General features: G+C 43.2%; 1 protein-coding gene and 1 long non-coding RNA gene across 7 annotated transcripts in view; one reads left to right on the top strand and one right to left on the bottom strand.

Annotated features, from left to right (window-relative positions):
• The window catches only part of phf21b (PHD finger protein 21B), a 94,497-nt gene that overhangs the window by 41,408 nt on the left and 36,921 nt on the right, over window positions 1-16,168 (top strand). For 4 of the 6 annotated variants that reach the window (XM_056367535.1, XM_056367530.1, XM_056367531.1 and 1 more), the window contains exon 3: window positions 3,287-3,331. The exons of the other annotated variants lie outside the window; for them this stretch is intronic. Coding sequence is in view for 3 of the 4 variants with exons in the window: in XM_056367530.1 (XP_056223505.1) it covers window positions 3,287-3,331 (45 nt within the window). In the remaining variant the exon portion in view is untranslated. The remainder of the gene's footprint in view (window positions 1-3,286; window positions 3,332-16,168) is intronic. 6 annotated transcript variants of the gene reach the window in all.
• LOC130163378 (uncharacterized) lies at window positions 14,666-15,597 on the bottom strand. Its single transcript, XR_008826469.1, has 2 exons — window positions 15,101-15,597; window positions 14,666-14,810 (listed from the first exon to the last, which is right to left on the bottom strand). It is a non-coding gene; the product is annotated as an uncharacterized LOC130163378 (long non-coding RNA).

Below are 16,168 nucleotides of genomic sequence, written 5' to 3'. Positions count from 1 at the left end.
CGTTGTCTTATGATGAAATTAAATGTAAACCCTCCCCGACCTTTAACCGTGACCTTCAGGTGTAATCGTCTTCCCGACACTTCCTGCAGATACTTCCTGTCGATTAAACGACCACGGACTCGTTTCCCAGACGTTTGTCGGGAGCTGAATTTGGGACAGAGTGTTGGGAGGATGGCGGCAGATGGGCAGGTGGTCGCCGTTTCCCATGAGGCTCCACGGTTGCAGCTTTTGAGAGATGAAGCCCGTCAGAGTTAGCCAAACAGCGCTAATGCTCTCCCCAGAAAGACTCCCCGTCCAAATGCTAACAAGAAAATCAGAAGCCGGCTGTGTTTGTGTGCATTTTGAACAGATGCTCTGGCTGTAAATATGGGGGTGGGGGGGGGTGGGGACGCCATTTGTTTTCATTTTGTTGCGTTCAGGGGAAGCGGGAGGATTGTGTTGTGAGAGAACACAGTCATTCAGATGCAGGTTGCAGCAGATTCAGTCCGAGCTGATCTTTATCTCCCGTCCTGCAGGACTCAAACACACAAACAGCGTCGGTGCCTCGTTTTCACTTTGTTCTGCTTCGGCAGTTAATGGAGGTTTGTGATCAGACTCTGAAGCTCGAGCTCAAGGAAAGAACCAATCGCCTCCTTGTATGATCTATATGTTCGCCGCCTTCTGCTCGTCTTCCCCAGAGCGCCGGCCTCTTTGTTTCCATCAGTGCTTCTCAAACTGAACGGACACAAATGAGACCACGGACCTCCATTTTGTTTTAAACCCTCGACCGACACAGTCACACAGTTCGTCATTGTGTTTCTTATGGATGGAATTCATTTCCCTTTTTTCTTGGGACTCCCAGGAACCTCCTGAAGGCCCCCGGGGGTCCCGCACCCCACTTTGAGCAGCACTGGTGTACAGCAGTGAAAATACTACGTGTTTAAAGCTCTGCTTAACAGTGGGAAGAAATAATCTCCTCATCAGCAAAACTCAGTTTCAACCAGAGATCGAGTCAAAATGTTTAAAAAAAACACTGTTTTCAGTTCCTGAATTATTCTCATGTTATAATGAGATGATTAATTCACACGTTACTGAACAAGCAGTTGGTTGTTTCTTATGTTGCATGAGTGTTTATGTTCTTCTGAGCAGCAGCTGTAGAAGCAGAAGATCAGTCACTAACTTTTCTTTGGAAACACGTAACCTCTTCGATGAAAGGTTTTCCACGTGGCAGCAGCAACGTGTAATTAATGGAAAAATGTGTAATTTCTCATTGAGATTTAAAGCTGCCCTGCAGAGTTTTCCTGTCAATGAATCTGTTTGAATCAAAGCTGATATTTGTGACTGTGTTGTTCACCTGCACACGTGGGAGTTATCAGTGTGAAACCTTCGTCACAGATTCTTTTAAATCAATACCAACAATTCAAAACATTAATGTTTGAGTTGAGGGTTTGTGCACGTGAAGCGACAGGATGGATGACGTCACAGAAGAGCAGGAGACTTTAATAAACTCACATCAAGTGTTTCAGCTGCGGCTGGTGTGATTAACATTAAATATCTGGTCACTGCTTGTTCGGCTGTTCAGTAGCAGACGTGGTGGATTAATGTTGAGGCAACGTGTGTCAGTTGTTTTCAAGAAGAAATAATAATAATAATAATAATAATAATGGTTAAAACACATCGTTATGACTCAAACAATAAATTCAATAATAAAATTAGCTCAACAACAACAGACGAGATTCCAGTTGGACTTCACTGAGTTCTGAATATGAACTGAAATAAATGAAGTATGTTTTTATGTTTTTATTAATAATCAGAGCATGACGAGTCCTCAGTGGCTGCTGCTCGTACCTGCGCCACTCAGGTGAGTGGTCATCGTCTGACATCACTGTGATTCCTCTGTAATTGGTGCAGGTACATGAACACTCACCTGAGCGTCATGTAAACTGTGTGTGTGTGTGTGTGTGTGTTGGTTTAAACGCCTGCCAGGATGATGGATTGTAAAGCTCAGTAACTCACAGTATCCCCCCCCCCCCCCCCCGTTAGAGCTGTAGTAGAGGTCGTCTCCGTCAGTTTTGACTCCACCACTTTGCTCGAGCGTAGACCGGATCGTCTGCGGCGGCTGTGGGAGGAGTCTGGACGTGGTCGACAACTGTGTAGACGCTGTAAAACAGTTCAGCGCCGTAATCTCTCTCTCTCTCTCTCTCTCTCTCTCTCTCTCTCTCTCTCTCTCTCTCTCTCTCTGACGCAACGTCGCTCAAACTCCCGAGAGCAGCTGATTTGGAAACTATCAGCACTCTGCTTATAAATTTCCCCAGTGTGAAAAGCAATGCATACAGAATGAATCCGCCTCTATTTATCTATCTGACTGTCCACACACACACACACACACACACACACACACACACACACACACACACACACACACACACACACACACACACACACTCTCTCCTAACCACCTGCCCTGCTGGAGGGAAATAAAAAGAAAGCGGCTTTGGACTGGGTTGAGTTTTCCCGCTCCCCAGACGTCTCCTCGCGTCTCCTTCAGATCACAGATGACAAATAGACGCAGATCTTCCTCTGCCGGCCCGGGATCGGCCCAGCTGTTACGGCGCCGCGGCGTCACGGCCTCCTGAGGTTTCCTCCGTGTTTGTTAAAGAGCAGCGAGGGTGAGGACGAGGAAGTGGATCAGACAGAAGAAGAAGTTTAGAGAATCAGCTGCTGATGGACGACGACGAAACGAAAGTGACGTGGAGCGATGAGTCGTTTATATCAGAGCTGCTTCGTCTTATTCTGAAAGGATTCAGATGTTTATAAAGTTTCTCTACCTCAAGAGTTTTTATTTTTCTACTTCAGTGGTTCAGGGTCCAACAGAGGGAAGAGTCTCACCTGTGTGAACGTAGACCTCTGGTCAATCAGGTGTACTGATTGGTTTGAGCTAAATAGACCCCTCCCCCCGTCATAGATGATTCAGAGTGACGAAGGGAAAAAGAAGATTATTTTAGCTCCTAATAAATTTAACGAAGCTGAAAACAGAGACACAAACACACGGTGATCAGGAAACAGTGGAATTCTGGGATGGTGAAGCGTCTCGGTCGGTCAGTCATGTGACTGAGCCGTCCAGATGTGTATTTTGTTGCTTCTCTCGTTAAATGATCTTGAGCTCGTTGATTAAATGAAGCTTAACGAACAAATTCACTGGATTAAACACAAACAGTTTTTAAAAAGTGAAAAAAAATGTCTTCAGTTCTGTTTTTGTGAATATTAGTTTTGATCACAGCTGATTTGAATCTCTCTTCTCTTTCAGAATCAGACGTTGTGCAAAGGCCTCAATGAACTTCAGAACGGACAGGTAGGAGACCAGGTGTCTGTCTGTGTCCAGTTACAGTTTCTAACCTTTAACAAAGCAGCTGTCATCACTATAGAGACAGCGATGAGCCGCTCTCTCTCTGTGGAGCCTTTCAATTAGAAATCTTTCCTCCTGAAGAAGAAGACCCCGAGCGTCTGTAAAAATACAGATCGTCAGCAAAATCACAAGTGAAGCTCCTCGTTCTGCAGATCGTTAATTCTGAGTCGTCGAGGCGTTAAAACTGCTTCAAGCTTCACTTTTTATTGGTCAGAGAGGAGGCGCCTCCTTCTCAGGTTGGACATACGTCCGTCTCTTTCTCGTGGACAAAGGAAAGGTTCACTGGGACTCAGGGACAAACTTATTTAGAATTGGTGGTCAAAGGTCAAAGGTCAAGGTCACGGTGACCTCACGTTCTTGTGAAAACAACATCAGAAACACCCAGAGGGAATAACTCTCAATGTCACTAATTACAACACAACTTAACTCAAGTGTTTATAAAGATCAAATGATGAAGTGAGGACATTTTATATCCAAAAGTTCAAAGGTCAACTTCACTGTGACATCATAATGTTCTGCTAAAACACCTCTGGCCTTTATTCAGTGCTGATTGTGACTGTGTTGCTGGAAACAACCACGAGGAGCTGATTCTTGTCTTGGATTTCTAACCTGACACGAAGGATCGAAACGAGATTCCAGTAACGATATCTACGACCCAGAATCCTCTGCTGTCACAGCAATGATAATAATGATGATAATAAACTTTATTTGTACAGCACCTTTCATACTAGAAATGTTGAGGTCGCAGCTTTGGGCCGTAACTGACGGATGCTGCTTCCTGGTTTTCCTGTTGTCTGAACTTCAGTAAAGCAGCAGTGGATGACCTCCGTGTTCTCGGAGGTTCGTGGTTAATCAGGGAGTTAGCGACGTAGCTTGGTCCTCGTCCATTAGGGCCTTTGTATATGAGGAGGCGGAGCTTAAAATCAATTGTAAATGTAACAGGAAGTTAAAGCGGACCGACGCTCTCTCCTCTTGTTGTAGAAACTTTGTCGAAGGACTTTGTGTTCGGTTCGTCAAACCTGAAGCGGCTCTGTCTCCGTCTCTGCTGCTCGGGTTTAAAAAGAGAGCGAGGGACGGCGGGACGGTCTCCGTTGTGGCGTCCTGTGTGCGTCCACTGTTCGTCTGTGAGACAGGAAGTGTCAGTGACCGCAGGGAGACGCTGAGGAATGTAAATGTGAGACGAGGGGGGACGAGCGAAGAAGAAAACAGCTGGAGATTCATTACGTGTCAGTTTAATTTCAGAGCTGCGATTCATTACAGAGTGGAAGTGGATTCTGTTTTCTGCCCCCCCCCCCCCCACAGAGCTCTGGAAAAAAACTAATTAAAATGAACTTTGCGCTCTGTGATGGGTGGATAATTGTTGCAAGGCATCGGCGTGTGTAATTGAGGCTGGATTTGTTTTACAGGTTTACCTTGTAAATGGGAGCATTTGCATTTTTTTCCCTCAGCTGGTTGTTGCAGGACTCTCGTCGGTTTGAACAGCGTCCAATTGTTTTCAACACGGCGTGACAGCGGCGCCGTTAAAGGTGTTTCTATCAGTTTATTCCTGCTGCTGTTGACCAGAGGAGGTAATTAAAACTGCTTGTTGAGAGTCTAACAACTGTCACCTCAGTGAAGCCACAGAAGTTAGCAGAGCGGTGGAGCTGCTGCCTTCACTCACATTAACACATAAACACAAGGGTTTTTTATTGTGGCTAAAGACTCAGGGAGTCGTAGTCCAGCTCCTTCTCCTCTGTTTCCTCCCCGAGGCTCAATTAGACCCGAGGCAGAAAGGAGATCAATCCTGAACATCTTCATCCGACAGACCCTCCGGAGAGGAGGAGGAGCCTCCCAGGTGTTTAACAGCCAATCAGCATCCAGGAGCCAGATCCCCCCCAAACACAGAGACTCCTCTGACCCCCCGTCATCTCGCTGTCTGCTCTGCACACTGAGGCAGGTGATAGGAGGTCAGAGCGTATCCCAGCATGCACCGAGACATCCTGAACACCGCACTGCCAAGAACTGACGACCTCGTGTCACAGGTTGCAGCAGCTTGAAATGAGAGTCATGAAGAAGAAGAAGTCACAAAAATATTTAAAGACAGTCGAATTGTTTTGAGTAGAAGAAGAGTTATTTCCTGTTTAGTTGGATCTAAGGCCCCCCCCCGGTCTGACCTTATGGTTGGTCGTCTTATCTTGGTTCTTTTGTGAGGTCGGCCCGTTATCAGATCAATATTCAGCACTTTTATGATCAAGGATTTGATTTGATTCCACGTGAAATAAATCGATGGCAGCTGCAGAAACATCACGATGTTACGAAGGAGTTCATCTGTTCATCAACAAGCGAGAGAGAGAGAGAGAGAGGAGAGAGAGAGAGAGAGAGGCTGTCGCTAACTGCTAAGCTAATATCAGTTCAAATATCATGAGATCAAGTATCTATCATAGTTGTTGTTGGTTCCTGTCTCTCTGTGTCATTTTGCATCTCATGGAGTTGTGGTGTCCAACAGGAAAATGTTAACCACCTCTTCAAACAGAGGTTCTGGTTCTGATCCCTTGGGCTCCTGGTCCCTGATGACCTGTACACTAATCCATCCATACCTAATCCATACCTAGTGACAAACTACCTTAAGTCAAGCCGTGATATACGCCCCCCCCCCCCCCCCCCCCCATATGAAGGACACAGTCCTCATGATGCCAGTGATCCACCATGTCTCTGACTGAATCACCACCTGCTGGGAGCAGATTAAATATTGACTTGTGGTATTGACTTGTAGATCTAATTTGAAGTGATTGTGGATGAGCAATAATGGTGTAGAAAAATGAGTCGGGGGCCGCTTTAATGGCGAGCTGTCGGCCACTTGTTAAAGGCGCTGTAATTGGCTGGACGGAGCGAATCATTGAGTCGGAGTGGGAACTAGTTTAGGTAGAAGTCGAGGTCACTGTGAAACAAGCCACCTTTGTTTTATGATTGAATCAAAGCGACGCTGCAGAGAGAAATAAATGAAAGAAAATGGCTTGTGTTGAAGGGAGGCCCCCGCAGTCTCCCACAATCCCGCGCTGCCGTCCGAGTATCGCCCACCCTCCTCCGGCCGGCGAGGAAATCTCATCTCAGACGCAGCGCTGCAGAAACGAAGCGACTCTCATTCAGATCCACTACGTCAATATTTGCTCACCGGCCTCAAACCAAATACTCTGATATTGAAAGTCGTCTCACTCAGAGAGGCGAGGAGAAGGAAGAGAAGGAGGAGAAGAAGAGGAAGGAGGAGAAGAAGAGGAAGGAGGAGAAGAAGAGGGAGGAGAGGAAGGAGGAGAAGAAGGAGAAGAAGGAGGAGAAGAAGAGGAAGGAGAAGAGGAAGGAGAAGAGGAAGGAGAAGGAGGAGAAGAGGAAGAGGAAGGAGAAGAGGAAGGAGAAAAGGAAGGAGAAGGAGGAGAAGAGGAAGAGGAAGGAAGCAGCCAGATAAAGAGAGAGAGAGATGGAGATCCTCCACCAGCTCTGATAAGACACTTCAGTCCGGATTTAAAGGGACAGTCCGGACCGGTCTGCCACATCTGCCTCCAACATCTGGTTAACCGCACAAAACGCTTAATTTACGTTGAAGTAGTTATTGAACTTTTTTGTTGAAATATACTTTCATTTCATTCTTTTCTACACTGTTAAAATTTATGATTTGTGACACCTGGATAATTCATATGAGAAAATAAGATGAACTTATTGCAAAAAATAACATTTCCTTGCTGAAAATGGCGGCCATCTTGAATTTTTGGGTGTTTTATCAAAAGAGTGATACCCACGGAGGATTGTGCCAAGTTTAGCATTTGTATCCACATTTGAAACATTCCCTGAAACTATCTGCTGAGCTATTTAAACTTATTTAGCAGTGAAGTGAGTGTTTATGACCCAATAACCCTAAATGAGCAGTTGGTTTCAGCCTCGTAATTTCCACATAACGACTTAATGATCCTGTTTCCTCCAAATTAAAACCACTTTTCTTACCATAAAAACTCCAAATTAAAACGTGATTTTCATATTTAGTTTTAATCATCGTCCAAATATAATTTGTTACATCATCTCCCAGACACAGCTGATCGGTTGATCAGAAAAGTTCATCTGCAGATATTTGGATGATCAGGTCGTTGTTTCAGTCATTTTTCAGATGTGATGATCGGCTGCTTCTCTACATCAACACGTGAAGATGTCTGGGTTTTGGATCTGTGTGTTTTCAGGCAGTTTCTTTCTTTCTTTTTAAACCAAAAATGAAAATATGTAAAAACACGTTGAATTGGAAGAAACGCTCCAATTCCAGTGTTTACAATTTCTTTTTTTAAGCAGGTTGCACGGACGTAAAAGTGACTATTTCAAAATAAAAGCCAAGAGGATAGACGGACAGACAGTTTGTTTATTATTTGTTTATGTGTTTACTGACTGTAAACAGTCACCGGCGTGTGGCCTGAGTCCCTGAAGCTCTGAGTCTGTGCTGTCGGCGGAGTCGGTGTGAGTCTGGTGTTGCTCCTGGATGACGGAGCTGTCGCTGCGTCGCATGTTCGCCGTTACTCACAGTCTGTTCTGGATGCAGGACCGTCCCTCAGACCTGGTCCAGTGGACACGAGTGAAGCTCCAGGTTCTTTAAGATTCCTGCTTCACAGTTTCACCCCCCAAACATCATGTGGGCCGCCCTGCACAGCAGCAGCAGTGAGAGTGTGTTGGGATGTTTCCTCTCTGCCTCAGGCTGTGTTGCCTCCCTCCCTCAGATGAAGGGGGGGGGGGGCAGGGACAAAAACCCCTGCCTTTGTCCCCCTCACATCCCCCTGGGTGGCTGCAGGAAGTTCTCAAATGTCTGAAGAGACGCAGCAGATGCTCAGTTATCACACTGCAGTTAGACCTGAGTTTACGGAGGAGTCTTCAGGAGACTTTTTCTTTTTCATTAGCATAAATATAACGAGCACTTTCTCCACTTCTTGTAATTAGGAGCAAACTGTGTCCTGGAAATTTACAGTGAAAAAATCCGCTCATTTCTAAGAAATAATGAAGAAGGTTTCCAGGAAATGATCTGTAGAATAAAACGTTAAAACCGTTATTTCCCACATCCAGACGTCACAGACCCGAGACACAAGTCATGACGAGGCTGAAGCGTCTCAGCAGCTGAAATCAGTGACTTTGTAGTTGAGAGATTTTCACATTCAGTTGCCCAAAGTCACAGTTTGTGTCTGAGCCTCTAGTGTCGGTCTGATGAACTGCAGCTTCGGGACATTTGAACATCAGTTTGTGTGTTTGTGCGTTGAAGTGTGTGTGTGCGGTGGCTGTTCTTTGTGGCTGCATCTGTCTGCCTCTATTGTTTGCAGAGGTCCATCTGCTGGCCTTCAGCCCCCCCCCCCCCCTTCAGGCTTCCCCCTTCTCGTGTAGGCAACAAACACCCCCAACCTCACCCTGTTCCTCCTCCCATCCTCCCCTCTCTCAGTGAGAGCCAGCTGTCCCCCCTCCTCCCTCCATCACTGACGTTCAGTGTCAGACCCTGAAGAGGCCTGTAGTCCAGTCCAGACCTTTAACTCTGGATTAGACCTCAGTGAGACGACAGCGTGCTGCTGGCTGCACTGGTGAGCAGTCATTTTCATTATTTTGCATATTATTTAATTCAACATGCTGCTTAACATAATTAAATATGTGCATATATAAATAAGAAGTAGAAACTAAAATCACAGTAGAGTAGTTTTTAAATAATAATGATTCTGCTTGTTTTAGAGGATTTCTGTTTTTCTTTGTTTTATTTGATTTTGAATAAAATAATTTAAGATTTTGACTCTTGGGTTAAACAAAACAAACACTTTAGAAAAACATGTTCTGACGTTTTATAAACCGAAGAATTCAGAGAAAGTAACTTAGAGACTAAGAAGTACTGAAAATAATAGTTAATTTTATCTGCAGTCTCTCTCCCTCCCCAGCCCCTCCCTCTCTGTAAATATGTTATAAAGATTATATATATGAGAAGTGTACTGAGGTACCTTCTGTTGTGATTCAGTGCTATAGAAATAAAATGGAGTCGAGTTCTAATAACCAGGTTTTTATTTTCTCCCGTTTTCTGTCGACTCGTCCTCTTGACAAATGGAGATGATGAAATGTGATAAAGGCTGTAACACATGCAAACAGAACGGGGCTATAAATGTCTTGTGAAAGGCATTGACGGGCTCAGATTTACTTCTCTGATCAATAATTCAAAATGACAACAGTTAGTATTGATCACTGAGCAGCAGAGCTGGAGAAAGATGATCAAATCAAGTCAGAAATACCTCTGTTAAAATGCACAAGAGCCAGAGAATCAGTGTTCGGCCTGTAACGGTCACCGTGGACGTCTGTGAGTGACGAATCACCTGGTCAGAGTGTTTCTCAACAGCTGTGTCTCAGGTTCAGTTATCCGCTGGTTTTGTGATGTAATGTTGTACCACAAAAACTCTCAGGACTCGGCCTGAGCAAAGGTATCGTGGAGCGAAACAACATGAAACACGGAAGAACATTTATTTTGAAATTCTTTTAATTGTAATTGTATTACTTCATGATCCATTCAAACACTGTGATGGCATATTGGTCTTTTCCATTCAAACCTTCTATAGGACTCAGCTGTAACCGAAAATAATGAATCTGAGTTAAAATGGATAATACAGAAGTAAATAAATAAAAAAACATACACACCAGAAACTAAACCAATCCAAGTAACTAAAACCATTTAGTTTGATTCAAGAAAGAATCTGAGCAGCAGATTGTTTATTCATCTTTAAAGGTCTCTTTGTCATTTCCGGACACACAGTTATAAAATTAAAGCAACAGTTTGGAGCTCAGCGAAACTGTTTAATACAAATTTTAATATGTTTAATATTTATTTCATATTTAAAGGATTTAGTAAAGAACTAACCTGAAACTAAAGTCAAGTATCGTCAGCGTAGAGTGAGATCGGAGCACTTCACTAAATGTTAGATTATATTACAGCTTTAATCACAGTCATAAAAATGGACCAAATGCAACCATTTCCCCTAAAGAGGCTAATTTTTTGTAACAGAGCTGCATCTAATAGTAATTTTCATTATCGATTAATCTGCCGATAATTAATCGATTAGTTGTATAAGGCCCGTCACAGCTTTGTTTGATCAACAGAATATATTCAGGTTGTTGTTATTTTATACAGACAATGTTCACAGCAGTTGGAACAAGCAAATTTTGGTATTTTAGTTTTCAATCATTATTGGATTTTCAAAATAGTTGCCAGTTAATTATCTCACCAAATAATACTAATAATTGTTTCAGCTCTACTTGGTGATCATGTGATAAATGGATGTTTCATGTAAATATTGGGTGTCACTTGTGCTTTGATGAAGCTCCTTAAAAAAACGAATAAATGTCTAAATATTCACAGTAAAGCAAATACACACACTGTCAGTTAAATGACCTTTAAGTTTAGTTTAAGTTGTTGTGAGTCTGTAAATTGGATTTTAATGTTGTGGGTGAATCAGGGTGTGTATAAGTGTTGCTGCGGCAGTGCATTATATTTTTTAATGATGTCATAGTCAGGAGTCAGGATACTTCCTGTATGAGAGGTGGAGTAGAAAACTTTGACGTTTAGCTCCTCCTCCCTCTTGGTCGTCCTCTGCGGTCGCAGCAGGAGAGATAAACCAACACAATCATCTCATTTTGCTCAACAGATGTCCATAATCCGGCCTAATCCAACATGTTAAATGGTTGTTGTCTCTGCAGCGAGTGCGGGGCGCCGACCCTGGCACCGAAGCTTCCCCCAGGCCAGTTGGACTCCCTCAGACCCCCTCTGGTCCCGGTGTAGAGCTCTCAGCTCCTCGCCGTTCTGCCAAGTGGAGGCTGAATTAATAACGTGTCTGTTTCTGTGGCCATATGTGAGGCTATTTATGACGAAGAGGGGGAATGTGAGCGGGCGCTCGAGGAGGAGGAACGACTTTAGCTTGGCCTTCGCTCCGTGACATATCCCGCCATCAGTGGATACATTTCAAAATAAAGGTCTAATACTGATTCATGATGTCCTCATCAGCAACACAGGAACCGACCTGTCTCCTCTGACTCTCTGATGGGACTTTCATGTTCAATCCCATAGTTAATCTTTCTGTTGTCATGACGACTGTTCCAATATAAAATGGTGATTTTTTTATAGCTGCTGTAGCATTTATGACCTTCAATAAAATCACACTGTTATACTCACACAGCGGTCTGACAACAACAGAGCCCAGTTGATAAATCCCTCCGTTAAATGACTCATTTGTCCCCTCAAATTTCAAATCAGCCCCTTAAATAACTTTTATTCCCTCAGTTCAGTAACTCAGACCCTGAAACGACTCGATCGCTGCCTCACATTCATAATTCATCTCTTCAAATGACTGAATCTTAAATCTTAAAGCTGCTGTATCATTTCCAGACTGAAACAGTTCACCTGCAAAACATGTTTAAGGCCCGTCAAAGATAAGACAACTTTTTTATTGATTATAGATAAGTAATCATAATAAGTATGTCCTGGTATCTCAGATTAAAATCAAATTGAGGTCCATGGTGAGGCTGTAAAGGCGACAAAAAAACTTAAGTGAAAGTGATAACACTACGCTATTAATTTGAAGGAATGAATTATAATTTGACGGGACAAATTATCAGAAGAACGAGACATTTAAAGATACAGAGGGATAAAAACACGTTAATTGAACAGAGACGTGAGTAACGCGATGGAGTCTGTCAGAGCTCGTTCATTCACCCAGATGTTTAATGTCGTGTTGTTTTGTGATTTAGAGGAAACAGGAAACACTTTGACTTGAGGTGTGACCCGCGTTACGGCCGTTGAGTCTATTATAAATGATTTGGGTTTGACGGCTGATGACTGATGGGTCTGTTCTGGATCAGCTGGTGTGGGCAGATAAAATCCTATAGTCTGTGATAAAGAAGTCTCTTGTCAGTCGTTCTCATCCAGCATCTCAAACTCTGGCCTTTTTTCTTTTTTTTTGGCCTCTTCAGCACAAACGTCTGTGCACATCAACACGACGAGCTGCTGCTTCTGTCCAGGTTTGTTTCGGTTGGAGAAGGCGTGACAGTCTCGGAGTGTCTGTTGGAGGTCGTGCAGCTCCGGAGCTGCGGCCGCGGTTCAGTGTGTTGTCTGGTGGATTTACTCAGCCGTGAGGTTTCGACTGTCACAGACTGACAGAGCGTCTTTAGTGCAGACTTTACAGTTTTCAGCTGGTCTGCAGGTTTGTCTCCAGCTCTACTGGAAACCGAAGAGGTCGTCTCCATGGTGACGTCGTCCTCCATTTGTAGGTGTGAGCGGAAAGCTGAACAGATTCGATCATCACAGATTTATAAACAATTCTTAAGTCGTCCTTGTTTACAGTGTAACACAACAGATGTCTATGAATGCATCATATATATTCGATTAACTATATTATTAATCTGTAGTGATGGATCAATGGCCCCAGTTTCACTTTGTGCTTTACAGTTTTACTACTGCCAAACAAACATGGCCGTCCAGTGAAAAAAACATGTATCTCCAAAATACTGGAGCACTAAATTCTCAAGTTGTCTTTGTCAACATGAAAACCATTTTGTCTCAATGTAGTTTTACATCTCCTCTCCAGGAGCTCTAGTAACAGTTTTTAAGAATCTAATGCAAGAATTCCCAATTTTTCTATGTATTATATTCTCATAAACTGAGTGTACTGAGTGTTTTCACTATTTGATGACATTTTATGGACATTACAATTTAAAATGAATTGATAGATTTAAAATCAGGCCTTAAAGCTCCACGTTTTCTTCTTCTTCTGTGTTTTATTTGTGTTGATCCATAAGAAGATATATTTGTGGTTTTAAGAACCGAAAACCATCTCAGTGAAGTGTAGCTGACTGTTTTCTGAGTGATCCAATAAAAATATAGCAGATTTCAGGTAAAAACACTCAGAGAAACCAAATCCTGCAAGGTTTGGATGGTGGGTCCAGGTGGGCGGGGCTTGGTGACTGCTTTGTTGTGACATCACAAAGTTCCAGAAGTCCTGACGGCTGGTTTTAAGGCTCAGTTTCTGAATACAGGCTGTGTGCATTTGTCTGTGGACTGAGGCTTTGATACTTTCACAGTATTAATATAGAAGCTAGAGCTGATCTATAATCACACTACACATGGACACAGACCTTTACACTGGAGGAGCTTTAATGGTATTTTTCTAGTATAGCAGCTCTGTGTTCTCTGCGTTCTGACTCTCAGTGTGAACAAGGTGACGGAGGCGGCCGAGCTTCAGCCCAACCTGCTCGAACAGACGCTAAGCGGCCATTTAATCAGCACCAGTAACGTCTCCTGCTGCTCTCTCTGCCATTCTTCACTCTCCTATTATCTGCGATTAGGAGAGCAGAGTGGAGATGATCAGTGGACGCAGCAGCCGTGCTGTAATTTCTCCCCGGCTCTTCACTTAATATAGAGTTTGACCTTTCGGCACTTTGTGATTGTTGCTGCCGCCGGTCAATATTCTCCTCTCTGGCTGAAGGTGTGGGTCCGTCGGCTCGGTAAATAAACGTCTTCATTACAGCGACGGGCTGGAGTCACATTCTTCTCCGTGATCATTTCTGCTTCACACGGTGATTTGGTTCGGCTGAGGGGAAAAACCGAGGGAGGTCGGCCATGTTTCTCAGTGGAGGGGAGTTAAGACGCTCAGATTTCAACTAAATTAAACAGTCACGACTGAATGTGCCTGTACCGTGGGATGCTGAGTTGTAGATGTGAATTAAGTCACTCATTAATAAACTTCTGAAACGTATGGAAGCCCTTTACTCCATGAAAAAGAAAAAAAGAATAGAAACAGGAATGACAAGTGAAATTATAAGAAACTAATACTCTCATTTTAAATTTTAAAATCATAATTAAACATTTTGACTCACTAATAAATACCACTGAATAATAGAGTATTGATTATTTTATGGTCATCATAGAAACACTGCTGCATGATGTAACAGGACCAACAGTTGAAGGTGGACGGCTTTAAAGACTACAGTACCCATGAGCCTTAGCTGCGGTTGCCATAGAGCAGTAGCAAATTTGGATTACATCATAGCAACTGTAATCAGTGGCCTAAAGCGTGAAGGTGAATCAATTAGATTAAATAGATTAAAGCTGCAGTTAATTATTATTTTCATTATCAATGAATCTGATTATTATTTTCTTGATTAACTGATTAATCATTCAGTCAATAAAAAGAGGTGACGGCTTCAGATGTTGTTTGTCCGACCCGATAGATAAAACACAAAGATATTCAGTTCACAAAGAGAAGAACAGAAAATTTTATATTTATTTATTTGTAAATGATTAATCAATTATTGCAGCTGTAAAATACAGGAAGTTAATTGTTAAAATTAGTTCAGAAAAACTCAGTTGATCCCTGGAGGGGAAAGTGCTTCGTTACAGTTGCTCATCACGCAGCTAAGAAAGAGAAAGTAAATAAGTAAAAACAGAGTCAGATTACTAATAATGATAATAAATAGCAAGTGTGAAGAAAAATGTACAAATGCAAATATGCAAAAAATACAAATTAATGTGCGAAGTAAAATCAGTGTGGACAAAAATTAAAACATGCAAAGTAGATGAACAGTAATTAAAATGTAATGTACAAAGTAAACTGGTGAATAAACGGTAAATTAACTGTAGTTAAACAAATGATGAGAATAAACATGAGTCCTAGCTGTAGATTCAAGTTGTAAAAATGACTCAACTGAATAACTGGATGTCCACAGGAAGGAAGAAGCTCCAGTGGCGTTCAGGGTCTGAACAGAACGCCGTGTAGAGGAAGTAAACATTCATTCTTCTGTCAGCTGTTGTTTCTTCTTCTCTTTGCTTTTGCCAATTCCTTCACCTCAGCCCAGCGTGAAAACTCTTTCTGTTGAACTTTTCGTATTTCCATTTCAAAACTGATTTTCCAAAGTCAGCCCAAAAAAACCAAAACAAACAATCTGTCAGACAGGAAACGTAAATGTCCCTTCAGTATAAAAGCGTCAGCAGTGTCGCCTGCCGGGCCTCGTCCTCTCTGTCGATGGCGAGGTGAATCCCCACCTCTCCCCGAGGCTGATGGGAAGTGACAGGAAGCCTCTGTAATGAAAAGAGTGTGCTCAGGCAGGAAAATGACGCCACGACACAAAGAGAGCTTTTTATTAAAATGAGGGTTGCGCTGCGAGGCTTCAACAGACCCTGAGAGGTTTCAGAGCGACTCGCATCAAGCCGCTTCTGCACTTGTTTTATTTTCCTCTTGTTGTTGTTTTCATTTACATACCAGCTCTCCCGCTGTGTGGGCTGCGAGCTGCAACTGTGATCGAGTGACAAGTCTCTATAGCAACATTTCTGCGTGCGCCTGTGATGCTGCACAAGTGGAATAAAGACAGAAATCCCTCTCTGGCTGCTGCTTTTAGCCTCTGAACAAACACGGCTTCAGTCTCACATCACAGCGACAGACACGAGCCGAGCTGACATGCTATTTAACTTGTAATAAAAGCAGAGGAGGGTCCCTCTGCCAATGGGGAGCATGAGATTTGATCATTTATTTTTTATTGAGAGGAGCTGTGGTGAGAACAGCGGGCAGTGTCAGCGTGTCACAACAGCCTCCATTACACTCCAGCTCTTCAACCAACCGCCATCACTCTGCGGCGTGAACTCTAATAGACTGGAAATGTAGGAAAGAGTGGTGTTTCAACCCAGATCCTTTATCAACTTCCATTCATCTGTGTGGCGCAGTGGCTCTGTCACTTCTGAAAACCCAATTAGCATAGATTGGCGATTGAAATCTCAGC

The sequence above is a fragment of the Seriola aureovittata genome, chromosome 22 (genome assembly GCF_021018895.1).
Source record: "Seriola aureovittata isolate HTS-2021-v1 ecotype China chromosome 22, ASM2101889v1, whole genome shotgun sequence".
Classification (NCBI taxonomy): Eukaryota; Metazoa; Chordata; class Actinopteri; order Carangiformes; family Carangidae; genus Seriola; species Seriola aureovittata.
Note: the sequence above shows the minus strand (reverse complement) of the source record. Positions and strands in the feature narration are given on the sequence as shown.